The sequence below is a fragment of the Condylura cristata genome, unplaced genomic scaffold (genome assembly GCF_000260355.1).
Source record: "Condylura cristata isolate star-nosed mole 26May11 unplaced genomic scaffold, ConCri1.0 scaffold00009, whole genome shotgun sequence".
Taxonomy (NCBI): Eukaryota; Metazoa; Chordata; class Mammalia; order Eulipotyphla; family Talpidae; genus Condylura; species Condylura cristata.
The window spans coordinates 39,019,352-39,040,580 of NW_004567110.1; the positions used below are offsets into that span (position 1 = coordinate 39,019,352).

The following is a 21,229-nucleotide window of genomic DNA, read 5'->3' on the forward strand; positions in this document are numbered from 1 at the left end:
CGCCACCAGGGAGGGCCGAAACTCTTGGTTTTTTTATTTTGGTCTTTAATTTGGTATTGGTAACTTCATTATGAATGATGATTCACAAAGAAAAATCCAAAGCAAAACAATGAAGACTTCAATAAAACTTTTTCCCTTCAATTCAGTTCAAAGAGGAAAACAAAGAGATGGCATTGAGCCAGCACCATCTCTCCCGGCATCTTTCGTAGCATCATTCAGCACGTGTAATGGTGCAGGTGACATAGGCACACTCTCTGCTCTCTGTTAAGGTAGCCTCCTGTCCTTCCCAAAGGCCGTGACTTGAGGAGCTGCTGTTTCACACACTAGTTCATCTGGGGCTGGGGGGGGTGGTGGTGGTGACAGGTGAGGGGGTGTAGGTCAGAGTTGTTCTGGCATCCTGAGGGTCCCCAGGGATGTTGGGTCTTCACTTGACTAGTCCCGAAAAGCAAGTGGCACTTGTAGCAGTGGGAGCCCACAGGCAGGACAGATATCTAGACCTGAAGTCCTGTCAGGTGTAGCTTCAGGCTGCATAGACTTTCTCTCTGGGGTGATTTGAACATGGTCCGGACTCTCATTAGGCAGGGCCCCGCTCTGTGACAAAGACTCAGAGCACAGTGCATGCCAAGTGCACCACTGAAAGCACAGAGCCTGAGACTGCTGAAGTAGCCATGAGCCAAAATTCATCCTCTGGCATTACAATGACATTGCACTGGTCAGAATTGAATTTAAGTTTTACAAACTTCAACTAACTTAGGGGACAACCAAGTACTAGAAGAAAAAGAAAAAATAACAACTATTCTAGAAACAAAATGACTATAGAATCTCTTCGCCCCCCCCCCAAGATTTATTCATTTATGCATACAGAACTGGGATACTGGCCAGAGGAGCAGGGATGGTGAGAGGATTCACCAGAGACAGAGTGGGAGCAGAACAGGCAGATCAAAGAAGTACACTGCTGAGGGGAGCAGCGGGCTGGTCAGGAGAGGTCTGCCGCGCCATGTGGTCACCTCTGGGGCTGAGGATTGAACTCGTGAAGTTACTGCGTCTAGCGTCATAGTGCTGTGCTTTAACCCATTGTGCCACCAGGGAGAGCCTTTGTTTTTTAACACCTAGTTAATTCTATGCTGCCCAGATTAGGCCAGCAACCAAGTTTTTCTCTTGGCATCCTCAGCTCTGGGTTTAGGAGCGGCTAGCAAGGTTTCTAGAACTGTGCTGCCCACTCCTCTAATCCCTCCCCTACAGGCTCCTTTAGGCATCTCTCATGTCATCAAAGTGTAGTGCTAGTTTGACTTTCTACTCATATACAGGTGAGTCTGGTGGTCTCAGAAGCCTCAGTTTTTCTACTCCACACTTAATGTTTAGCTTGCAGACAAAATCGACAATTGTGTCCTGGTCTGGGAACCCTCCACTACTCCAGTATCTCTGGCATTTGAATTCTCTCTTCAAATATCTGATTCACCAATAATCTTTTGGAAGATAAATCCATGAGCCAAAGCAGGAATTCAAAAGTACAAAACCAGTTTCATTGTGACTTCGGGGCATGTTTTGGTATTTTACAACTTTCTGAGTTTATTAGCATTGATGTGTTGGGCTAAAAAAAAATTTTTTTAATGGCATTGTTTTTTTAAGTGGGCATAGACCCATCCCACAGGATTCTGGATAGTAGCAATAAGCAAGCAATCAGAACTGTGTTTATCTGTCTTTGTCTAGGACTTCATTTGTAAAACAGTCAAACAAGTTTTAGTGCACCTGCCTCAGGACACTCATGAAGACTAAATGTGGCCTTAAGTAGAAAAACTCCTATAAACCCCAGACCTCCATGTACTAAAATGGGATACATTGTGATAGACATCTTAGGCCCCCAAACAAAGGAAGAGGTGACGTTTCCTATGTTTGATAATGAAGCAATAGTCCTTACCTTCCACCTCATCTGGAAGCTCTCTTAATCTATACTCCCATTAAAGGACGCGTCACTCTCATTTCTTTCCATCCACTATCCACTCACATGACAGGAAAAACATGATGTGCATTGTTATCTCACTGTTAGTAGTGAGGAAAAATATTTACTAATAATAATTGCATTTGCACACTTAGTTGCAGTTTACAAAATGCTTTTAAATATAGCTCTTCCTTGAAACATCAAAAAAATGTTGGGCATATTTTTATCCCCATTTTGCAGAAGAGAATCTTTGAGGTTATGTAAATTTCCCAAGGTCATGTAATTTGTATGTAGCAGAGATAACATCAGTTTAGCAAAGAAGAAATTCTTGGGACAAATTAATTCATAGAATCACATTTTCCTCTGCCCACAAAGGAGAATAACATGGAAAGGAAATAATAAACATAGTTACAACCACCTTTATATGGCAGGTGGAAGTGGGGAGTGCCAGAGCCCCTGGAAAGAAATGCAGGCCAGAGAGAACTCCTGACTGTTGGAGACTCACTTTCCTGCATGAAGGACCCATCACTCTTAAGAGGAACTTGAACCAAGGCGGGGAGGATTGTAAGAGGGGAATGAAAATTTTTCTTCTGGGTCTGGAGATAAGCCAAGCAACTGTGTCAAGCCCAGTTCTTGCAAAATTTTTACTCTAGGATTTCAGACAGTAATTCCAGGGTCAGGGAAAACCCCAATGGTGTGAGCCAGGAAGCTGGGGCTATGGGTGCAATTCCCATCATGACCACAAGGTGATGCAGTGACCGTGGATATCTCTTCTGGAGTTAGAAAACTTACGTAAAAATAGGGCTTTAAACATCAATCCAGAAGACCTCTACAAACCCAAGAAATACCGATTTTTTCCCCCCATATCAGACTCCTGATTCCTTTTAAGTTCTGGGCTTTTCTGTTCCTTCACAAGATAAAACACTTTAGGCTCTGGAATTCATACTTAAGCAAAAGTCACTTAACCTCTTTAAACCTCAGTTTCCTCATTGGGAACACATAGTTGATGATAGCACCACATTGATGGGGTTGTTATGAGGATTATAGGAACAATAAATGTACGCTACGAATATTTTGCTTTCCCTCTTGCCCATTCGCCAGTTAATTATATAGGAAATTTGAGAATCATGGGTATGAAGAAAAGGAGGTACTTGTCTCTTTCCCCCATTCTGATTCTGCATTGACCCTTTAATACCACAGGATGTCACTGGTCCCCTCAGACACCTGATATTTATTTGGGGTTAATGGGAGAGGCCAGCCTATGATGAGGCAAAGCATAAAGGCAGTTATAATGGTGACAGAAATTGGAGGCCATATAAGGAAATCTGACTCAGGACTATAGATTCCAGATAAACAGCAACTCAAAGGCCATCACTGAATTCCTGTCTTCATCATTTTCATTTATTTTACAGGTGTCTTGACTGCACAGTTTTACCTGTAGAGTAGGGAGAATATCAAGTCAGAGAAACATGCTGAGTTAACAAAAAAAGGCTCCAGTAATAGTTGTACAGTAGTAAACAATGAATTAATCATTTGCTCCACTCTGCATTTTCAATCTTTCAGAACTGAAAAGTAATGAATCATTCTAAACTGTGAATGACTGCTCTGAAAAGAAAACAAACCCAGAAAGCCCTCACGACGAAGCATGTTGCCAGTCTCTGAGCCGACTTAATTCCTAACCCACTAATTTTGAGCAGAGAGCGCCTTCTGCAAGAACTGCTGCTCCAGAAATAGACCCATCTGTTAGAGCTGCTGGGGAGGGCGGCGCTAAGAAAAGCAGCTCAGGGTCACGCTGTACAGATTTCTCCATGATGACACAGCTTCGCCAGCCAGACAGAGGAGCTGATTGGATGAGGGTAAAGAAGAGTGAGGTCTAGGCAATTTAGCGACAGGATCTTAGAATAACCTGCCACGCAGTACATAGGACCCAGAACATTGGAGCTTAGAGGACTTTCGAAATCATCCAGCCCATGCACTCCCTCTTTCTGTTAGAGGACCATTTACCAAATCTAGAAACCTACAGATATCCCCCAAAATGAGACACACTTTTATAGTGCATGTGTTAAGAACATATATACTGAATTTATTAATTCAGGAGCACCTTTGTTTTTATTACAGAAATCCTTTAAAATCAACTTCACCCTGAGCCTCCCTGGTGGCGCAACGGGTTAGGACACAGCACTGCAAGCTGGTCGCTGCCGCTTCAGAGCCAGTTGGATCCCCAGCCCCAGAGGTGACCCACATGGCGCGGCAGACTTCTCCTGACCCGTCTGCTGCTCCCCTCAGCAGTGTACTTGTCGATCTGCCTGTTCTGCTCCCCACTCTGTCTCTGGTGAAGCTTCTCACTGCCCCTGCACCTCTGGCTCATACCCCAGTTCTGTATGAATACATAAATCTTAAAAAATATATATCAACTTCACCCTGGTATAACTTCCACACGATAAAATAAACAGTGAGTTTAACTGTCCACCTTGTGGCCACCCTGATGGTCAGGGCCAGTAGTAGATGCCTCCCCTTGGCCACAGGCAGCACCTACCTGACTCCTGTGACTCTCCATTCATTTTGCTAGTTATAGAATCTTAAGGAAGTAAAGATAGCATGCACTGTTTGGTGTACAAAACACCAGACTTGGGAACAGTGACTGATTTATGGCTGGTGGGAATGTAAAATGGTATCATCACTTTATAAAACAGCTTGGCAGTGACTCATAAAGTGAAGTATCCCCCTTCCCTATGATCTAACCATTGTGTTCTTTGATATTTACCTAAGAGATAAGGAAATGTATAGCCACACAGGACTTGTAAACAATTGGTCATAACAGTTTTATTCATCATCACCTAAATTGGAAACCCAAATGTCCATCCATTTGAAAAACAAATTGTTTTACATTCATAGAAACTACCAGTCTATGGAACAGTGGGTGGTCTCAAAAACTATGTGCCAAGGTAAAAGAAGCCAAATACAAAGGAATATAGCCTGTATTATTTTATCAGAAAGCTTTTTTTGTTATCCTCACTACATCTATCAGCAGTGCTTATTAGGTGAGGGATGTTTAATCCATGTTTGTTATATATATTTTAATTCACCCATTATTTTGTCTCAACCTCATATACCTTGTAGATGCCAAACCACTAATCTTGCTTCTTTTCTTATTTTAAAAATGAAGAAATAAAACACCATAATAGTGAGATGGCATTCATAAGGCCGCTTTCCCAATAAAGGAAAGAAATGGAATCACTAGTTTCTAGGCAGTAGCTAAATTTTCAAATGTATCTGTTCATTTACCAGTCTTTTGTTTTTTGGTTTTTTTATTTAACATTAGTCTTCACTTTGTACATTTTTTCCATCTCGATTGTAATCCCCCTGGACTTCCACCACCACTTCACCCATGTGCCATCACCATAGTCCCATGTGCTCTTCCCACCCCCATTTTGATCTTGTTCCCTTCTCCTTCCCCATAGAATGTCTCTGGTTTATAGTTGTTAGTTGATGTTCTTTTTTACTTTATTACAATTACTAAATATATACATATACATATTTTTTTTCCTGATCTCTTACTCTTCTGCTATGAGTGAAACCATTTGGTATTTTGCTTTTTCTTTCTGGCTTATTTCACTAAGCATGATCTTTTCCAGTTCCATCCATGTTGCTACAAATGGCATGAGTTTATCTTTTTTATTGCTGAGTAATATTCCATTGTGTATGTTTCACATCTTCCTGATTCAGTCATCTGTTTTTGGGCATTTGGGTTGATTCCACATCTTCCCTATTGTCAGTAGAGCAGCAATAAACATCAGGGTGCAGCTGTCCTTTTGAATAAATGTTTTTGTGTCCTTTGGGTAGATATCTTGGAGTGGAATTACTGGATCATATGGAAGCTCCATTTCAGCAGTTTGAGAAACCTACACACATCTTTTCTTAGTGGTTGCACCAGTTTGCATTCCCACCAGCAGTGTAGGAGAGTCCCTTTTTCTCCACATCCTCGCCAACATTTATTGTTGCTTGTTTTTTTAATATGTGCCATTCTCACTGGTGTGAGGTGGTATCTCATTGTGGTTTTGATTTGTAGTTCCCTTATTACAGGTGACGCTGAACATTTTTTCATATGCCTGATGTATGTCTGCATTTCCTCTTTGGAGAAGTGTCTTTGTAGCTCTTCTGCCCATTTTTTGATGGGATTGTTCACTTTATATTTGTTGAGTTTCATCAGCTCTTTGTATGTCTTTGTGATAAGTCCTTTATCATTCATATTATGTATGAAGATTTTCTCACAGTCAGTGGGGTATCTGTTTGTTTTACGTAGTGTACAGAGCTGTACAGAAGCTGGCTGCTGCTTTCCCAGCACCATTTGTTGAACAAACTTTCTTTGTTCCATTGCATATTCTTTGCTACTTTGTCAAAGATTAGCTGTCCGTAAAGCTGTGGGTCATTTTCTATTTGATTCCATTGGTCTGTATGTCTGTTCTTGTTCCAGTACCATGCTCACTTACCAGTCTTTTGGAACCTGCTGAAGGTCTGAGTGGAACTCTTGACCCTGGAGAGCCATTGGGACCACTGCCCAGGGTGTGGGTTTCCATGAGACAGGCTGAGAAATGTGAACACAGCTGCACAGAAATATGGGACCCTTTCTTTCCTTCAAGGGCCATGGTCATCTTCTCTGGTGGACTTGGATACATGAACATCATCCCTACCCCCTGCCTTAGCATGTGTGTGTGTGTGTATGCGCACATACACATGCACACCAGTCATCAAATATATCTGAGCACCTTCTCAAGTTTCCTCAGCAGAGATGTCTTGGTGTTAACCCCAGGCTGCTGGGTAGTAAACTGGACAATAAAGTGATTTTTGTGTGCCTTCTAGAATATCACTTTATTTGGATTTACCTTTAGACATGGCATAAAATTCTTTCAAAATTGCACACATGGAACTAAATGGTCATCTTCTCAGTCCATGTTTCTATCAGGAAAATAGGTGCCACTCGGTGTATTCCAAGTAAGAAATGATAAAAAAAAAAAAAAAAAAAAACAGAAACAAGGCTTGTCACGGGAAGGATGAGCAGAGAGGTGAGAGGAACCTCAGCCAAAGATAACAGCTTGTGGTCCAAAGCAGTTGGTATCAGGCAGTCTGGAGGCTAGTGAAGAGTCTCCAGAAAGCTCTCTCTTACCATCAGAGCCCACAGGCCTAATGTCAGGTGATTCTGAAGTGGTTACCTGGAAGCTGCTATGAATCTCACATTGGGTTCATGTGATATCCCACAAGCCTGCTACCCCCAGGGAACTGTTTCTCCTGGGGTTGAAAATGGATCGCAAATAAGGCAAGTGTGTGAAGACCCTAGCACAGTGTGGTTGTGGTTCCTGACCACGGAGGCTCCCTCTACTTTGTGCAGCTCTATGGATATCTGTGAAAGCTGTGTGGAGAAGACAGGGTTGAAGCACAGATTGTTCAGACTTGGCTGCAGCAACTGCCAGGAGCTTTGCTTGGTTTGGCTTCCTTGAGCAGGCTTGGACGCAGGTGGCAGTGGTGACCTGGACGTTGTTTATTTAGCTATGTTTTCCTGTTCTCCTCTTCTCATAACTTGTTTTCCTTTAATGCAACAGCAGCAAGTTGCCTATTTGCAGACAGAGGACTTGTTTCCATTGAGTGTGTAAGGGACTTTGAAAAGTACTTCACTGCCTTTGAAGGGTCTCAGTTTAATGCAAGAACATCGTTTGCCTGTGTAGATTGAAGCCACTTAATTTCATTAAAGTTGACATAATCGTGTTAGTGTACTTGTGCTCTCCAAAATTACTTCAGCGTGTATTACAGAGTGACCTCCACTTTTAAAGACTGAACTTCTTTGTTAAAGACAGGGTAATTTTTACATGTGTTATGAATGAAAAGACACCCCACCCAAGTATTTCTGCCGTACAATAATACATTTTTATTTGCATTATAGATCCCCTGCCCCCAACAAAAGATAATGTTTATATTCTTTCTTTTTTAAAGATCTATTTATTTATGCATACAGAACTGGGGTATAGGCCAGAGGTGCAGGGGCAGCGAGAGGCTTCACCAGAGACAGAGTGGGGAGCAGAACAGGCAGATCGAGGAAGTACACTGCTGAGGGGAGCAGCGGGCGGGTCAGGCGAGGTCTGCCACGCCATGTGGTCTCCTCTGGGGCAGGTGGGAATCAAACTCATGTGGAAGCGGCTTTAGATTCTCAGTGCTGTGCTTTAACCCGCTGCGCCACCAGGGAGGGCCAATAATGTTTATATTCTTTTGTAACTTTGTTTCCTCGATATCATTCAAATTTCTGGCAAGAATCAGGTAGTATACCTGAGTGGGGTAATTGAGAGGAGCTTAAAGAGGCCGTTTACTGTGGGGTGAGTAGGGTGATGGGAAAATGATGGGGATGATGCTTTACCCAAGCACCTAACAGGGAATGGTCATTCCCACTCCTAAGTCTGAGGAAGCCAGTTAAGGGAGGGGTGTCCAGATCCCAGGGGGCTACCAGAATTCTGGAAGAGCAGAGTGGCAACTTGTCTATAAGAATGTAGTCACTGTTGGCTTGTAGCCAAGCAAAAAGGCAGCTAAAGAATCCATACTCTCTGCTTCCTAGTGTCTTCTCCTTTCCAAATTCCTATCCATGCCTCCCAATGCAACAGAAATTTTCTCTGTGCAGCTAAAGTATAAAGGCCTTTCAATTGCTAATGTTAATGACCTGAGACATAAATTAAAAAATAATTTTTTTCTGTAGTACATTTTCTGTCCTCTCCTGGTGAGCTTAGACCTTTCTCAAGTTGCTGCCAATCCAAAGTGTGTATGGTTGGAGATAATAGAGTCTAATATAGAATGAAGAGGAAATTGTATAATGCAGTTCCCACCATCACCACAGATCTCCCCTATGAAGGCAATTTTACAGCCCTTCTTACTGGGACAATGGGTTAGGAAGTAGCACTGAAAGCTCGCTGCAGGAGGTTCAGTGCGAGTTCGATCCCCAGCCCTGGAGGATCCACATGGCACTGCAGAACCTCTCTCCTGTCTTACCTGCTGCTCCCCTCAGCAGTTTACTTCGTTGATCTGCCTGTTCTGCTCCCCACTTTGTCTCTAGTGAGCCCTCTCACCAACCCTGCACCTCTGGCCTGTACCCCAGTTCTGTATGAATGAATAAATAAATAAATAAATAAATAAATAAATAAATAAATAAATAAAGGCAATTTACAGCTAGAGGAGATAATCAAGTGGCAATCATGCTAGGAAATCATCTTGAAATCTACAGAATGATAATATTTTTTGGAAAACGTTCTTTGAACATGGATTGTTTACTAAGTAAATTCCAAAATGCCTAAGTAAGATGTCTCAAATATACCTCATTGCCCCAAAACACAACTTAGCCAAGATTCAGCATAACAAATATTCACTGGTATGTTTTGTTCAGCATTACAGTAGCAGGCTAGAAGTCCTGGTTCTTGCTCTCAAAAAGCTTATGCTACCAAAAACCATTTAGTCTGCCCTCCAACATGCCTCTTGGAAAATCAGCAAAATTAAAAATAAAGAAGGAAGCAAATTGATCATATTTTTTCATCTCCAGTCCCTAAATTTCTTGGGGCAACAGATTTCTTTGGAATCCTCAGCAGAGTGCCAGACAAGGTGTGGGCATAATTGAGGAAGTAATACTCAAATAATTTATCCTAATTCTACAGGATTTAGAGGATAGTGTCAGCTTTATTATATTTGGCGCGGGGGTGAGGGGGTGATATCTCTTTATCAGCCTCTGGAAGTGATAACTAAGGAACAGAATTATGCTGTGATAACTAATGAGTGATAACTAAGGAACAGAATTATGCTGTGGACATTTATTTTCCTATAATCCATATCAAGTTTGCTACTTATAATTTGAAGAACAAAGTGACATTATTGCAGCTTTATAAATAATATTCATTATGCTGCAGAAATATCACTGTAATTGTCATTTACCAAAACAATCAGCATTTTGAGCTTTTAAGAAATTCCTAAGATAGAGAAGGAATTTGGTTTTATATCTTGTGTATTACATTCTCTTAATTAGGAAAGCCTTTATATAATTGAGTAATTGATAGGAACCATCAAATCAATGTAAATAAATCAAATAAATATCATCAGCCTTTGATTCATATTCTCCCCCTATGAGTATGGAAATAGCATCATTTGCTTACCTGGTCCTTCTTCTCTAAGGCAACTGTTTTATCTTTCTGTGTCCTCAAACCTTGTACATGGCCTTCACTTTCCCTTAACTTTGACCTCACTTTCTATTAGAAGCATTCAGACAAAAATGCCTGTTTTAAATTGGCAAGGTAACTACATCAATACCTTATTTCTTTCCTTTTCCAATGGAAAACTGTCCTCCCCATCAATGCGGCCTTCCCTATGTTCTATAGGCACTAAACTAATCTCCTCACCTCTGCAGGACTTCATGCTGCAGTTACCCCACATATCTGTGGCATTTTGGCTTCTTCTTCTTATCTTCATAATCATTCCCATTAGCATAAAAAACTCACTTTAGTATTACTCTTCATCTTCTGTACAGACTCTTCCTTGATTGCTCAGATATCAGCAAAAAATTCCTGGAAAAACTTTCATTTACCCTGTCCACTTCTTTAAATCCCACTTTTCTCCACTGTGCAGTGTGACTTCCATCCCCACCATGCTCCTGCCTGGGTCACTGGCTGCCTTCTCGTCTGAGTCAAGGAACGTGTTTACATAGTCGCTCATTTCTGCCTTCTTAAAATACTGTCTTCTCTGGCCCTCCCTGGTGGCACAATGGGTTAAAGCAAAGTACCAAGAAGCTAAAGCCACTTCAGCATGAGTTCCATCCCCGCCCCAGAGGTGACCCACATGGCCCGGCAGACTTCTCCTGACCCACCCACTGCTTCCCTCAGCAGTGTACTTCGTCAATCTGCCTGTTCTGCTCCCCACTCTGTCTCTGGTGAATCCTCTCACTGCCCCTGCACCTCTGGCCTATACCTCAGCTCTGTGTGTATAAAATAAATAAATCTTTTTTAAAAAAGATTGTCTTCTCTTTGTACTTGTAATTTTGCACTGTCATGGTGCCTCACCCCCTTTCCTTTTCGATCTCCCACAGAATATACTCAGTGTTGCTGTGTTCTAGACTTTTGAATCATCCATTAGTTTGCATTTTCCCTAAACAATTTATGTCATTGCTAAGTAATCCTTCAGCCCCTATTTCCAAAATTGTATCTCTGGCTTTCCCTGAGTTCCAGGGTCATATATCTCAATCCTGCTTGCCTGTTCTCCTCTTGGTTCAAAATAACTATCTCAAAATAAACATGTCCAGGCCCTCCCTAGTGGCACAGTGGGTTAAAGTGCAGCACTAGGAAGCTAGCTGCAGCCACTTCAGAAGTTTGATCCCCAGCCAGGGAGGTGATGCACATGGCGCAGCAGACCTCTCCTGTATTGCCCGCTGCTCCCCTCAGCAGTGTATTTCAGTACGCCTGCCTGTTCTGCTCCCCACTCTGTCTCTGGCAGATTCTCATCACCCCTGCACCTCTGACCTGTACCCCAGTTCTGTATGCATAAATAAATAAAATCTTTAAAAAAGCAAGCCCAACACAGGATCACAGTTCACCCAGCTGTAGAAGTCATCTTTAATACCATCACTCATTCAACACAGCATCGAATACTGTTGGGTCTGCCTCCAAAATGTGTCTGCATGTCTCCATCCCCCCCTACCCACATCTTCCACCTTCTCTGACCTGCCATAGTCTAACACTGTAACTTGATTTGCCCTCTTCTCAGATCCGAATAATTAAAAAAAAAAAAAAAAACTAAACTAAAACTAAAGTGCATAATTGTATATCACTCCTCTACTTAGATCCCTTCAGTAATTTCTCCTATTTTAAAATAGAAGCCAAATTTCTTTCATCCTCACCTATGAGCCCTGCATCATCTGGCCTCCTGCCCCTACCCTTTAGTCCCTCTCCCCTGTCCCTCTAAACTACTCAGTCCTTTCTCACCTGCCAGTATGTCAAGCTCTCTCCCATCTTCAGATTTTTGTAGGAACTTTTCCTTCTGCCTGGGAAACTACTTCCTAACTGGGGCCTTCTCCACCCTTCAAGTCCCAGCTCAAAAGTTGCTTTCTTAACACCTCACCTGACCTAAGGTAGCCCCACACCCATCTCCAGGAACCTTGTGAGATGGGAAGCAATCCCCACTTATTATCATCTCTCTCTCCCCCTAGGCTCTAAGTTCCTGGAGAGCAGCCTCCTCCTTTCACTCGCTCTCCTTGGCAGGTGGAATATTTCTTGCTAAATAAATATTTTATTTAAAAAAATGAAAGGGTAGAATCCACAGGAAGGTTTGAAACGAATCAAAGTGTTTTCATCTATCATGATTTCATTTCTTGACAGATATTTGACTACCCTATATCTATAATTTCAGTTTGAGTCATTAATTCTCTTAAGTGGAAAATTTTTATCGTATCAATTCATCATTTGAAAAATGGGCAGGAAGTATGCATAGTATGAGGACTTGCTCATTAATACTGTTAAGTTGAGTTTTAAGCTTTAAATAAAAAATAGCCAGCAGCAGTCCTTTCTTCGAATTGGGGGCGGGGGTGGGGCCTAAACTCTCCCCTGGCTCAGTGTTGGATCAGTGACCCAAGGAGATCATGGACCCTGAAATGTATGAAATTTCCTCAGAATAACACAGTCTCCATAGGATCATGTACTTTTTAAAGGATCCTAGCTACATCTTTGCTCTCAACTCCCTTTATATCCCTTGAACAACTTGGAGAGTTGGAGATCCAAAGAGCTGGAGCTGAAGCTTCTAACGCTCAGCACTGTAGGATGCTTGGAGCTGCCCGGGAGGCTCCAGGAACTGGCCAGACTGCTGCGTTGTGAAGGCTGGCCACCAGGCGGAACCTCTGCAGCACGTCACTGTTGCCCATATTCTGTTGGTCCCAAGTCAGTCATGTTAGCAGCCAGTCATGTTAGGAGATAGAGCTTCCCAGGCACAAGGAAGAGTTTCGACAAAAGTCTGAAGATGGGAGAGTACTTGACATACTGGAAGGTCAGGAAAGAATATGTAAAATGGTGGTAATAACAATATCCATCTTCTAGGATTAAATGAGATGAACTGGCAGCTGGGAAGTACTCAATGAATGTTAGCCATTGTCATTCTTGCCTAAAGGATACTATGCCCACCTCAATGAACCAAATACTCTCTCAGAGTTCAGTGTTTCTGATTTTTATGTAACTTCTCCTTCCTAGAACTCCATGAAGGTGATGTTTAAATGCCTCTGGAAAAACTGTGGGAAGGTGCTGAGCACCGCAGCCGGTATCCAGAAACACATCCGGACCATTCACCTTGGGTAAGGCAGCCTTCCCTTCCGAGCTTGATGTCGTCTTGTCAGCCAACTCTACCTACACACCAGCATGGTGCCTGGACCCTTCTGAAGCAGGAGCAGAGGTTGGACTTACGTGGCCTTTCCAATCACTCGGGAGACAGGCACTGCAGATAATAGAACCCAACATAGCACAGTAACACATGGGATGGAAGGTTATAAAGCCCTTCCTCATTTACTCACTAGGTGGAGTTAGGCAAGTTACTGATTCGAGCCTCAGTTCCCGCTGGAAATGAGGCCAATAATATCCCTGCAGGTCAGGTGTAAGGTTCAAAAATAAAACATGTGAAAATGATTTGGAAAATATAAAACATGTATAGTTGGCAATACGATTAAATGTGTGTTTTGCCTTTGGAGAGTCTTGATGGCTCAAAGGCAAGGAAGAGGACCTGGGAAACACTGGTGATCAGTGCTCTGCTGCCATTCTTAACATGCCGCTGACCGGGCTGTATCATTTCGTGTTGTTTATCCAAGCCCTTTATTTGTACAGCCTACACTTTAGCTTGTTATAAAAATCCTTCCAAGGGGCCCTCCCTGGTAGCGCATCAGGTTAGGACTCAGCATTGCAAGTTAGCCGCAGCCACTTCAGTGCAAGTTCGATCCAGCCCCGAGGTGACCCACATGACGCAGCAGACCTCTCCTATCCCTCCCGCTGCTCCCCTCAGCAGTGTACTTCATTAAGCTGCCTGATCTGCTCCCCACTTTGTCTCTGGTGAAGCCTTTCACTGCCCCTGCACCTCTGGCTTGTTCCCCAGTTCTGTATGCACAAATAAATAAATCTTTAAAAAAAAAAAACTTCCAAGAAAAGATAAAATGAAGCCTTGGGCACCACAGTGATTAGGGATCATGGCAGGGGATGATGGTCATCTTCATAGTCTTCTTTAATGTCTGGGTCTTTCTTGTTCAGACATCTGGTACTTAAAAGAGACCTTGAAAAGCTCTAAGTCATAACCCGTTGTGCATAAGCGGTCTAAATGCATGATTGCAACCTCAAATGGCTTGATATGGTGTAATTCTTCCAACAAGATGAGTGTTGAGAAATATATCTATGGCCAATTTGCCTCTCAAGGGATAAATTTAGGATAGGCATCATTCATTAAAAACATGGCTAAAAAAGGGGTTCAAAGGTGATTTTGATTTTGTTGATTGGTGCATACTCACTGTTTTAGTAACTGTGGCATGGGGGAAACAGGGAGCGATCTAGCCCCCCTAATTCATAAGGCTGATGTTTGGGGGTGCAGCCAGACCCCTCTGAGCACCACTTGTAGGTCAGAGAGCACTGTAGGTTTGGCCCAGCAGAACTGGGTTTCTGCTCCCCATGCAGTGGGTCTGTCTTCATCTTCCAAGAAATAACCCACTGCAGTAGTTTGGGGCAGAACACCCCCATTCCTGCCCCTAAAATCTTCAAGGAAGGAAATGCCGCAGGGTCTCCCCTCAGTCATTGTCAGAACAACTCACAACGTAAATGGCTCAGTTATTTAAAGGCTTAGAAAGACATCACAAAGCTATAATCAGGAACTAAGGTATTTGTTTGAAAGTCCATCTGCCCAGAAAATTGAATCCTGCTCAGCACAACACAGAAGCGCACACCATATATACGTATTTATAGACTGTAAGTGGATCACACAGTTTGCATTCCCAAGGTGCTTCCATGGTGGATGACATTCATAGAGCTTTCCAGGATTTCCTTTTTACTGGGGCTCTTAAAATTGCCTTGATGAGTGACTGCCAGCCGAGGCATGGGAACTGGGTTAGCAGGACTCCAGGCCTGTCTGTCTGTGAAGCCCAGGGCATGAGCTCTCTCATGCCTCTGCCTTAATCTAGGAGCTCAGTTACATGGTAGTAAAATGACAGAACATTTTTAATGAGTGTCAGCTGTGTGTGAGGGCAGGGAGGGAAGCATATCAAAGCCTAAAGGAAATATATCTTGCATCTGATGTAACCCCATGCACACCATGCCAGTATAAAAGTACCCTGATTTCTCTTAAACCTCACTCCACTCTTGCACTCCGGGGTTGATTCTGATTTATCCAGTGTAGGATCCACAATTTCCCCCAGGCCTGTGGGTCTATTGGTAGCACCCAGTGGCCAGTCGCAAGTCAGCCTGCCCTTTACTGGAAAGGAAGTGGGGACAGGAATAGAACAGACACACATTCTTCGTCCCACTCTCTGGGGTCTTGAATGGTATGCCTGACAGAAAGCCAGGGCCGACAGGACCTGATACGGCATCCAGACATGTTCCCGGGAGCCTCAGCCTGAGAGCTGATGGGAAGGGAGGTGAGGCTGGAAAGAGCCACTGATTTGGCGAATCAGAAAGACCAAAGGGGGCGGGAGTTGCATTTTAAGTTCTGTAGGGATTTTAAGTGGGAGAAATTTTTATTCTGATTCAGTGACCTGTAACTGCAGATAATACTTGGAAGGTGGATAGAGGTCTGTACTTAGCTGTTCCATAAAACTAGGTTGCTCAATCTGCCTATCAAATCACTGTTGTTGTTTTTTAAGATTTATTTATTTATGCATACAGAACTGGGGTACAGGCTAGAGGTGCAGGGGCGGTGAGAGGATTCACCAGAGACAGAGTGGGGAGCAGAACAGGCTGACTGACAAGTACACTGCTGAGGGGAGCAGCAGGCAGGCCACGAGAGGTCTGCCGCACCATGTGGTCACCTTCGGGGCAGGCAGGGATCGAACTCATGCTGAAGTGGCTAAAGCTTCTTAGTGCTGCGCTTTAACCCCCTGCACCACCAGGGACAGCCCTCAAGTTGCCATTTTTAAGGTTGTGGCCAGGTGTCTTATTTTACTAGCGCTTTCTGTAGCAAAATACAGTTTCCCATGAGTCAGGGAAAAGAACTTCAAAAGCACCAAGAAGACATTTCCTGGTGATAGTAAAAATTGAATCCTTCCAATACTGACCCTATTTTCATTTAATAAACACTTAGTGCTTATTATGTCAGGAACACTGCTAAGCACGGTATATTTATTCACTTAATCCTCACAACAAACTGACAATATAATAACCTCATCTTACCAATGAAGAACATGAGGCACTTGGCTGTGTGGGCACCAAAATCATACACACAGCTAGAAGATGTCATGATTTGAACCCAGGAAATCTGACCCCAGAATTTACCCTGGTAATCAGGGTGGCTTCCTCCCAGTGGCTTCCATCACATTCAGAAAAAAAACCCAGACCCAAAGCCCTACTCAGTCTTGCCTCTGCCGTTCGTTCCTTCACTGTTCATACTCTTCTCCCTAATGCCTTGAACACTACTAGCCTTTTTGCCCTTCTTGGAAGACAACCCCACCCCTACTCACAGAGCTTTGTGCCTCTCCTCACTGTGCATTCTTTGCATGGCTTTTGCATAGGTGCCCCCAACACCTCAACTGCTCAAATCATCTCCTGAGAGAAACTTCCTCTGAACACTATTTGAAATAACACCTCCTGGGACTTACTCAGCTTAAGTACATTCTTACACTCCTTAGTTTCTGGGATATATCACTACCTAATTTATTAACTATCTGTTCCTTTATGGCTTTCTTGTCTGTCTCCTGCACTAAGTTCCATCACAATGGAGTTTATTTTTCTAGTAGATTCTGATGTTAGAGGGCCCTAAAGAGGTACTTTGGCCTAGTAGATGCTCAGTAAATTGCTGAATAATCAGCCGATTGATTTGTCGATTGGTTGAATAAATTGCTTGGACAAGTCCAGGAAAGCTTCCCTGAAAGTGGACAGTTAAGTATGGCAGGATAAGTAAGTGTTTGCCAGGCAGGCAAGAGAGAGGAAAAGCATTTCAGACAGAGGGAACAGCATGTGTGAGATTTCAAGGCAAGAAAACAGCGGCTTAGAACAGTTGTTTGTCTCTCTTTTGTATTAGGCGTGTTGGGGACTCTGACTACAGCGATGGCGAAGAGGACTTCTACTACACTGAGATCAAGCTCAACACAGACTCAGTAGCAGACGGACTGAGCAGCCTGGCCCCAGTTTCCCCCTCCCAGTCCCTGGCTTCGCCTCCTACTTTCCCCATCCCAGATTCAAGCCGAGCAGAAACAATTTGTGCCAAAACTGAGACTAAATTGATGACGCCCTTGAGCCGGTCAGCTCCCACCACCCTCTACCTCGTGCACACCGACCATGCTTACCAGGTGACTTGCAAGGGACCAGGAGAACCCCTAGACCCCTAGCCCAAAGTGATAAATAACATTCTCACCTGTGAGAAAATGAGGAGAAAACTCAGTGGGAAGATTGCATCAGAAACAGCAGTCCTGTTGTTGAGTTCTTTTCCTTTCTTTCTTTTCTTTTAAAGCCAAGTTCTGACACAGGTGGAACCCAATGAGTTGTTGGACTCCCCATTACTCACTAAATACCCACTTCCTGGGAAGTAGTTATAGAAGATAAACTCCCTACTATTTAAGACCCTCAGGAGGGTACCTGCCACATGCTGTAAGTGTCCATAAAATAAAAATTTAAATAATGAGAAGTTAGGCATGATGTAATCACCCTGCACCTTGAGTCTGGGGTTCAAGCCCCACCTTCTGAGTTAGTAAGTAGTCCTTCAGGTTAAGAGCAGTGTTCTCTCTATCAACAGTGTCAGCATCACTGGAAATTCGTTAGAAATGTAAATTCTCAGGACCCATCCGCACGGTGGTCGTCAGAGGCTGGGGATGTGCCCAGCAGTGTGCTGTTACAGCTCCTCTAGGCAATTCTGATTTGCCAAAGTCAGACCTTAGTGAAAATTCCTGCAAATACAGAACTAAAACTCCTTGTTCCCCAGCAATTATGAATTCTTTTAATGTTGATTTGTGTTAATAAAAATTCAGTATTTCCAAACTTGGGAAAATATTTCACCGATAATTTGCAACTAACTTAAACAACTTTAAAAAAAATCTTTTTTCCATATTTGTGTTTTCCCACCCTTGTTTTATATACACTTTATATAAAAGTGTTTTATACTTTTTCACGTAACTGTGTAATACTCAGTGAAATCAAAAAACCACATCATTTTAATCATTTTCTTTTTGTTAGGTGTCTGTTTTTTAAGTTGATCCAGTTTTAGCACTATCAGTATTAACTGCACTATGAACAACAACAACAAAAGTCCTGTAGCTTTTTTCCCTTTAAATTCCTAGAAGAGTAATTACTGAGTCAGAGGCTGTAACATAAACAACATATGACTCTTGCTGTGTATTGCCAAAATATTTTTCCAGTGGTGCCGGTTACAAAACCACTGCAACTAGCAACTACATTGTAGTTTTAAAAACTAAACCGTAGAGGAAGAATTCAGCCATTTGTTCAGTAGACTTAAACTTAAGAACAATAGAATTGGTGCAATATATTTCATTCCTGACTTTTGTTATGGTGGTCAAAAAGAATCATTCACATTTCTGTGTTGCATTTAGGTCTGAAATGATGAACTTGAACCAACCAACTTAATTTAATTACTTTGCTCACCTACATAATGAGAATCGGAATACATACTAGGTGATCTAGAAGGTCCCTGCCAGACTAATAATCGTAATATTGGGGGTTTTCTGTTTAGAGATATAATAAATACTCAGCATAGAAAACACTAAAAACTTAAAGAAAATTCATCCTGAGTACCAAGAACAAGAGAACCTCTTGAGTAATGTTTTTATGTCCTTCAGAACTTTGCTCTGTGTATATATGTGTACTCATTAAAAAAGGAAATTATTTGTATGTATTGTAATGCTGTGTTTTTACTATGTTTTGTTTTTTGCACTTAATGGTGCTGAGCATTTTCCCATGCCAGTGAACATTCCTTAACAACATCATTTGCAGTGTTCTGTAGGTACCTGATTTATTTACCTGGTTTTCTCGTACGTTTCTGCAGTGAACATCCTTGTATTCATTTCCTTAGAATAAATTCTTACAACAGGGATAGCTGATATGCAGAATATAAAGAATTTTGATACATACTGCCAAGTTACCCTCCCCAAATGTCATGCTGGTCACACACCTGCCATCGCATTATAGAAGTGTTGCCTTCCCAATATGGTCAGGATCATTGGGATCTTACAGGTATTAAAATAGGGATGTTATAATCAAATTTCTTTACAAAAATTTACAGTCAAAACCTCCTTAGAAGGATTACTTAGATATATGCGAAGTTTATTTCTAATTATTTTCACTATGTTTAATGTCCTCCCACTTGATGGCTATTTTAGTGAGTGACACAACTTAAGACTGTAAGGAAATGTGCTCTTTCAAGCAACTTTCTCTGTTTTCCATTTAACAGGCCACACCCCCAGTGACCATCCCTGGGTCTGCCAAGTTCACCCCCAATGGCAGCAGCTTCAGCATTTCTTGGCAGTCTCCTCCAGTTACCTTCACAGGCATTCCAGTAAGTAGAAAAACAAAAAATCTGAAATCTGGTCAAAACAAAATGTAAGTTCAGAGTAAGTCAGGAAAGCATGCAAGAAAAAGATGAAAATTAGAATGCCAGGAACTGCTGCTTAAGTGATACTTGTATACTCTCAGCCAGGTAGTTTATGGCTTAAACAGGCCAACTTCTTTGCAAAAAGGTGTTCTGAGTGGTGTTTTAGAACAAGAGAGTGTTCCAGCAGTAAATGAACAACCTGTTAGAAATATGTCAAGACTTTTTTGTGTTGGTGATGTATTTGTATGTTTCCAAAAGACTTAAGTAGCTAAGGCCCTCCATGGTGGCACAAGGGGTTAAGACACAGCACTGCAAGCTCGCCGCAGCCGTTTCAGTGTGAGTTCAATCTGGCCTGTACTCCAGTTCTATATGCACAAATAAATAAATCTTTTTTAAAAGTTACTTTAAAAAAAGACTTTAGTAGTTAAACTCAGTCCCAAAACAGGAAAGAAAACCTCTCTCTATAAAACCCCAAAGAAAAATTATTCTTTGTTGGATATGTCACTTTGTGGATTCAAAAAAAAAAAAATTGAAATCACCTTTTTTTCTTCCAAAGTCTGAGTAATCCACTGAAAGGTAGTTTGAAAATAAGTGTGTAGAAATATGAAATCAAGTTTAAATAGTATATTAGAATTGACTCGACATATTCAATGATTGCTGTCTGATAAGTCACCATGAATTAACTTGATTTCTAACTATTTATTTAAAGATGTATTGTGGGTCTTTTATAACATCAGAGAATATTCATAGACCTGCACATATTTGATGCTTACAGTGGTTTAGAACTCCTGATAAAGTTCAGAAAGTAGCTTATGATAATAGATGCCAGCCTTATTTTCTCCTCTCCATGTTTCTCCCCAAGGACTTCACAAAAGCTTCTTATTCTCAACCACTGGCAACTCCCAGAGGTTTGCAGCAAAGACTAAGGCCTCCAGCAGAGCTGATAAAATAAAAGTAGCTCAATCAATTATGCTGCGCTGTCTTGATGAATATTTATCAAATTCCCTAGGTGAACAGTCAATAATAAAAAACATCCTGCTGGCAGCAATTTAGAAATTTGTAGCTTCCAGAAAATACTCCTGGAATTCAACTTTTGAACATACCAGAGACCTGGAGTAATTAAGAAAGTTGTCTGCCTCATTAAACAGTGATAACTGCTGGTTGCTCTGAAAGAACAAGAATATAGTTAGTGACCTTGTTAGCAGACATTAGAAGCGAAAAAACTTAAACAGGCAGGTATTATTCTCTTTTAGACAGGTAGGTATTTCTGGCAGAAGTAATAATCCAAGAAGGTGGGTGTCAGAGGTTAACAATCCTTTGGCTACTTCTTTCATAAAAACAGCCCAAATGGCTCTCAATATTTGTCAATGTTTGAGACAACTCTCCCAGCCTGTGAAAGCAGCATCCTTTCATTATGGAAACCTGTTATTCTGAATCTCATTAATTCCTGTCTTTGGTTTTAAGAATTTTCAGGTGCATATAACATATTCATCTGATTAAAAAAAAAAAAAAGAA

At 42.0% G+C, this 21,229-nt stretch overlaps 1 protein-coding gene across 1 annotated transcript in view; it reads left to right on the forward strand.

Annotated features, from left to right (window-relative positions):
- The window catches only part of ZNF704 (zinc finger protein 704), a 130,644-nt gene that overhangs the window by 101,389 nt on the left and 8,026 nt on the right, over nucleotides 1-21,229 (forward strand). Inside the window, exons 4-6 of the mRNA XM_004679776.2 lie at nucleotides 13,186-13,286; nucleotides 17,195-17,462; nucleotides 19,574-19,678. Of these exons, the coding sequence (XP_004679833.1) occupies nucleotides 13,186-13,286; nucleotides 17,195-17,462; nucleotides 19,574-19,678 (474 nt within the window). The remainder of the gene's footprint in view (nucleotides 1-13,185; nucleotides 13,287-17,194; nucleotides 17,463-19,573; nucleotides 19,679-21,229) is intronic.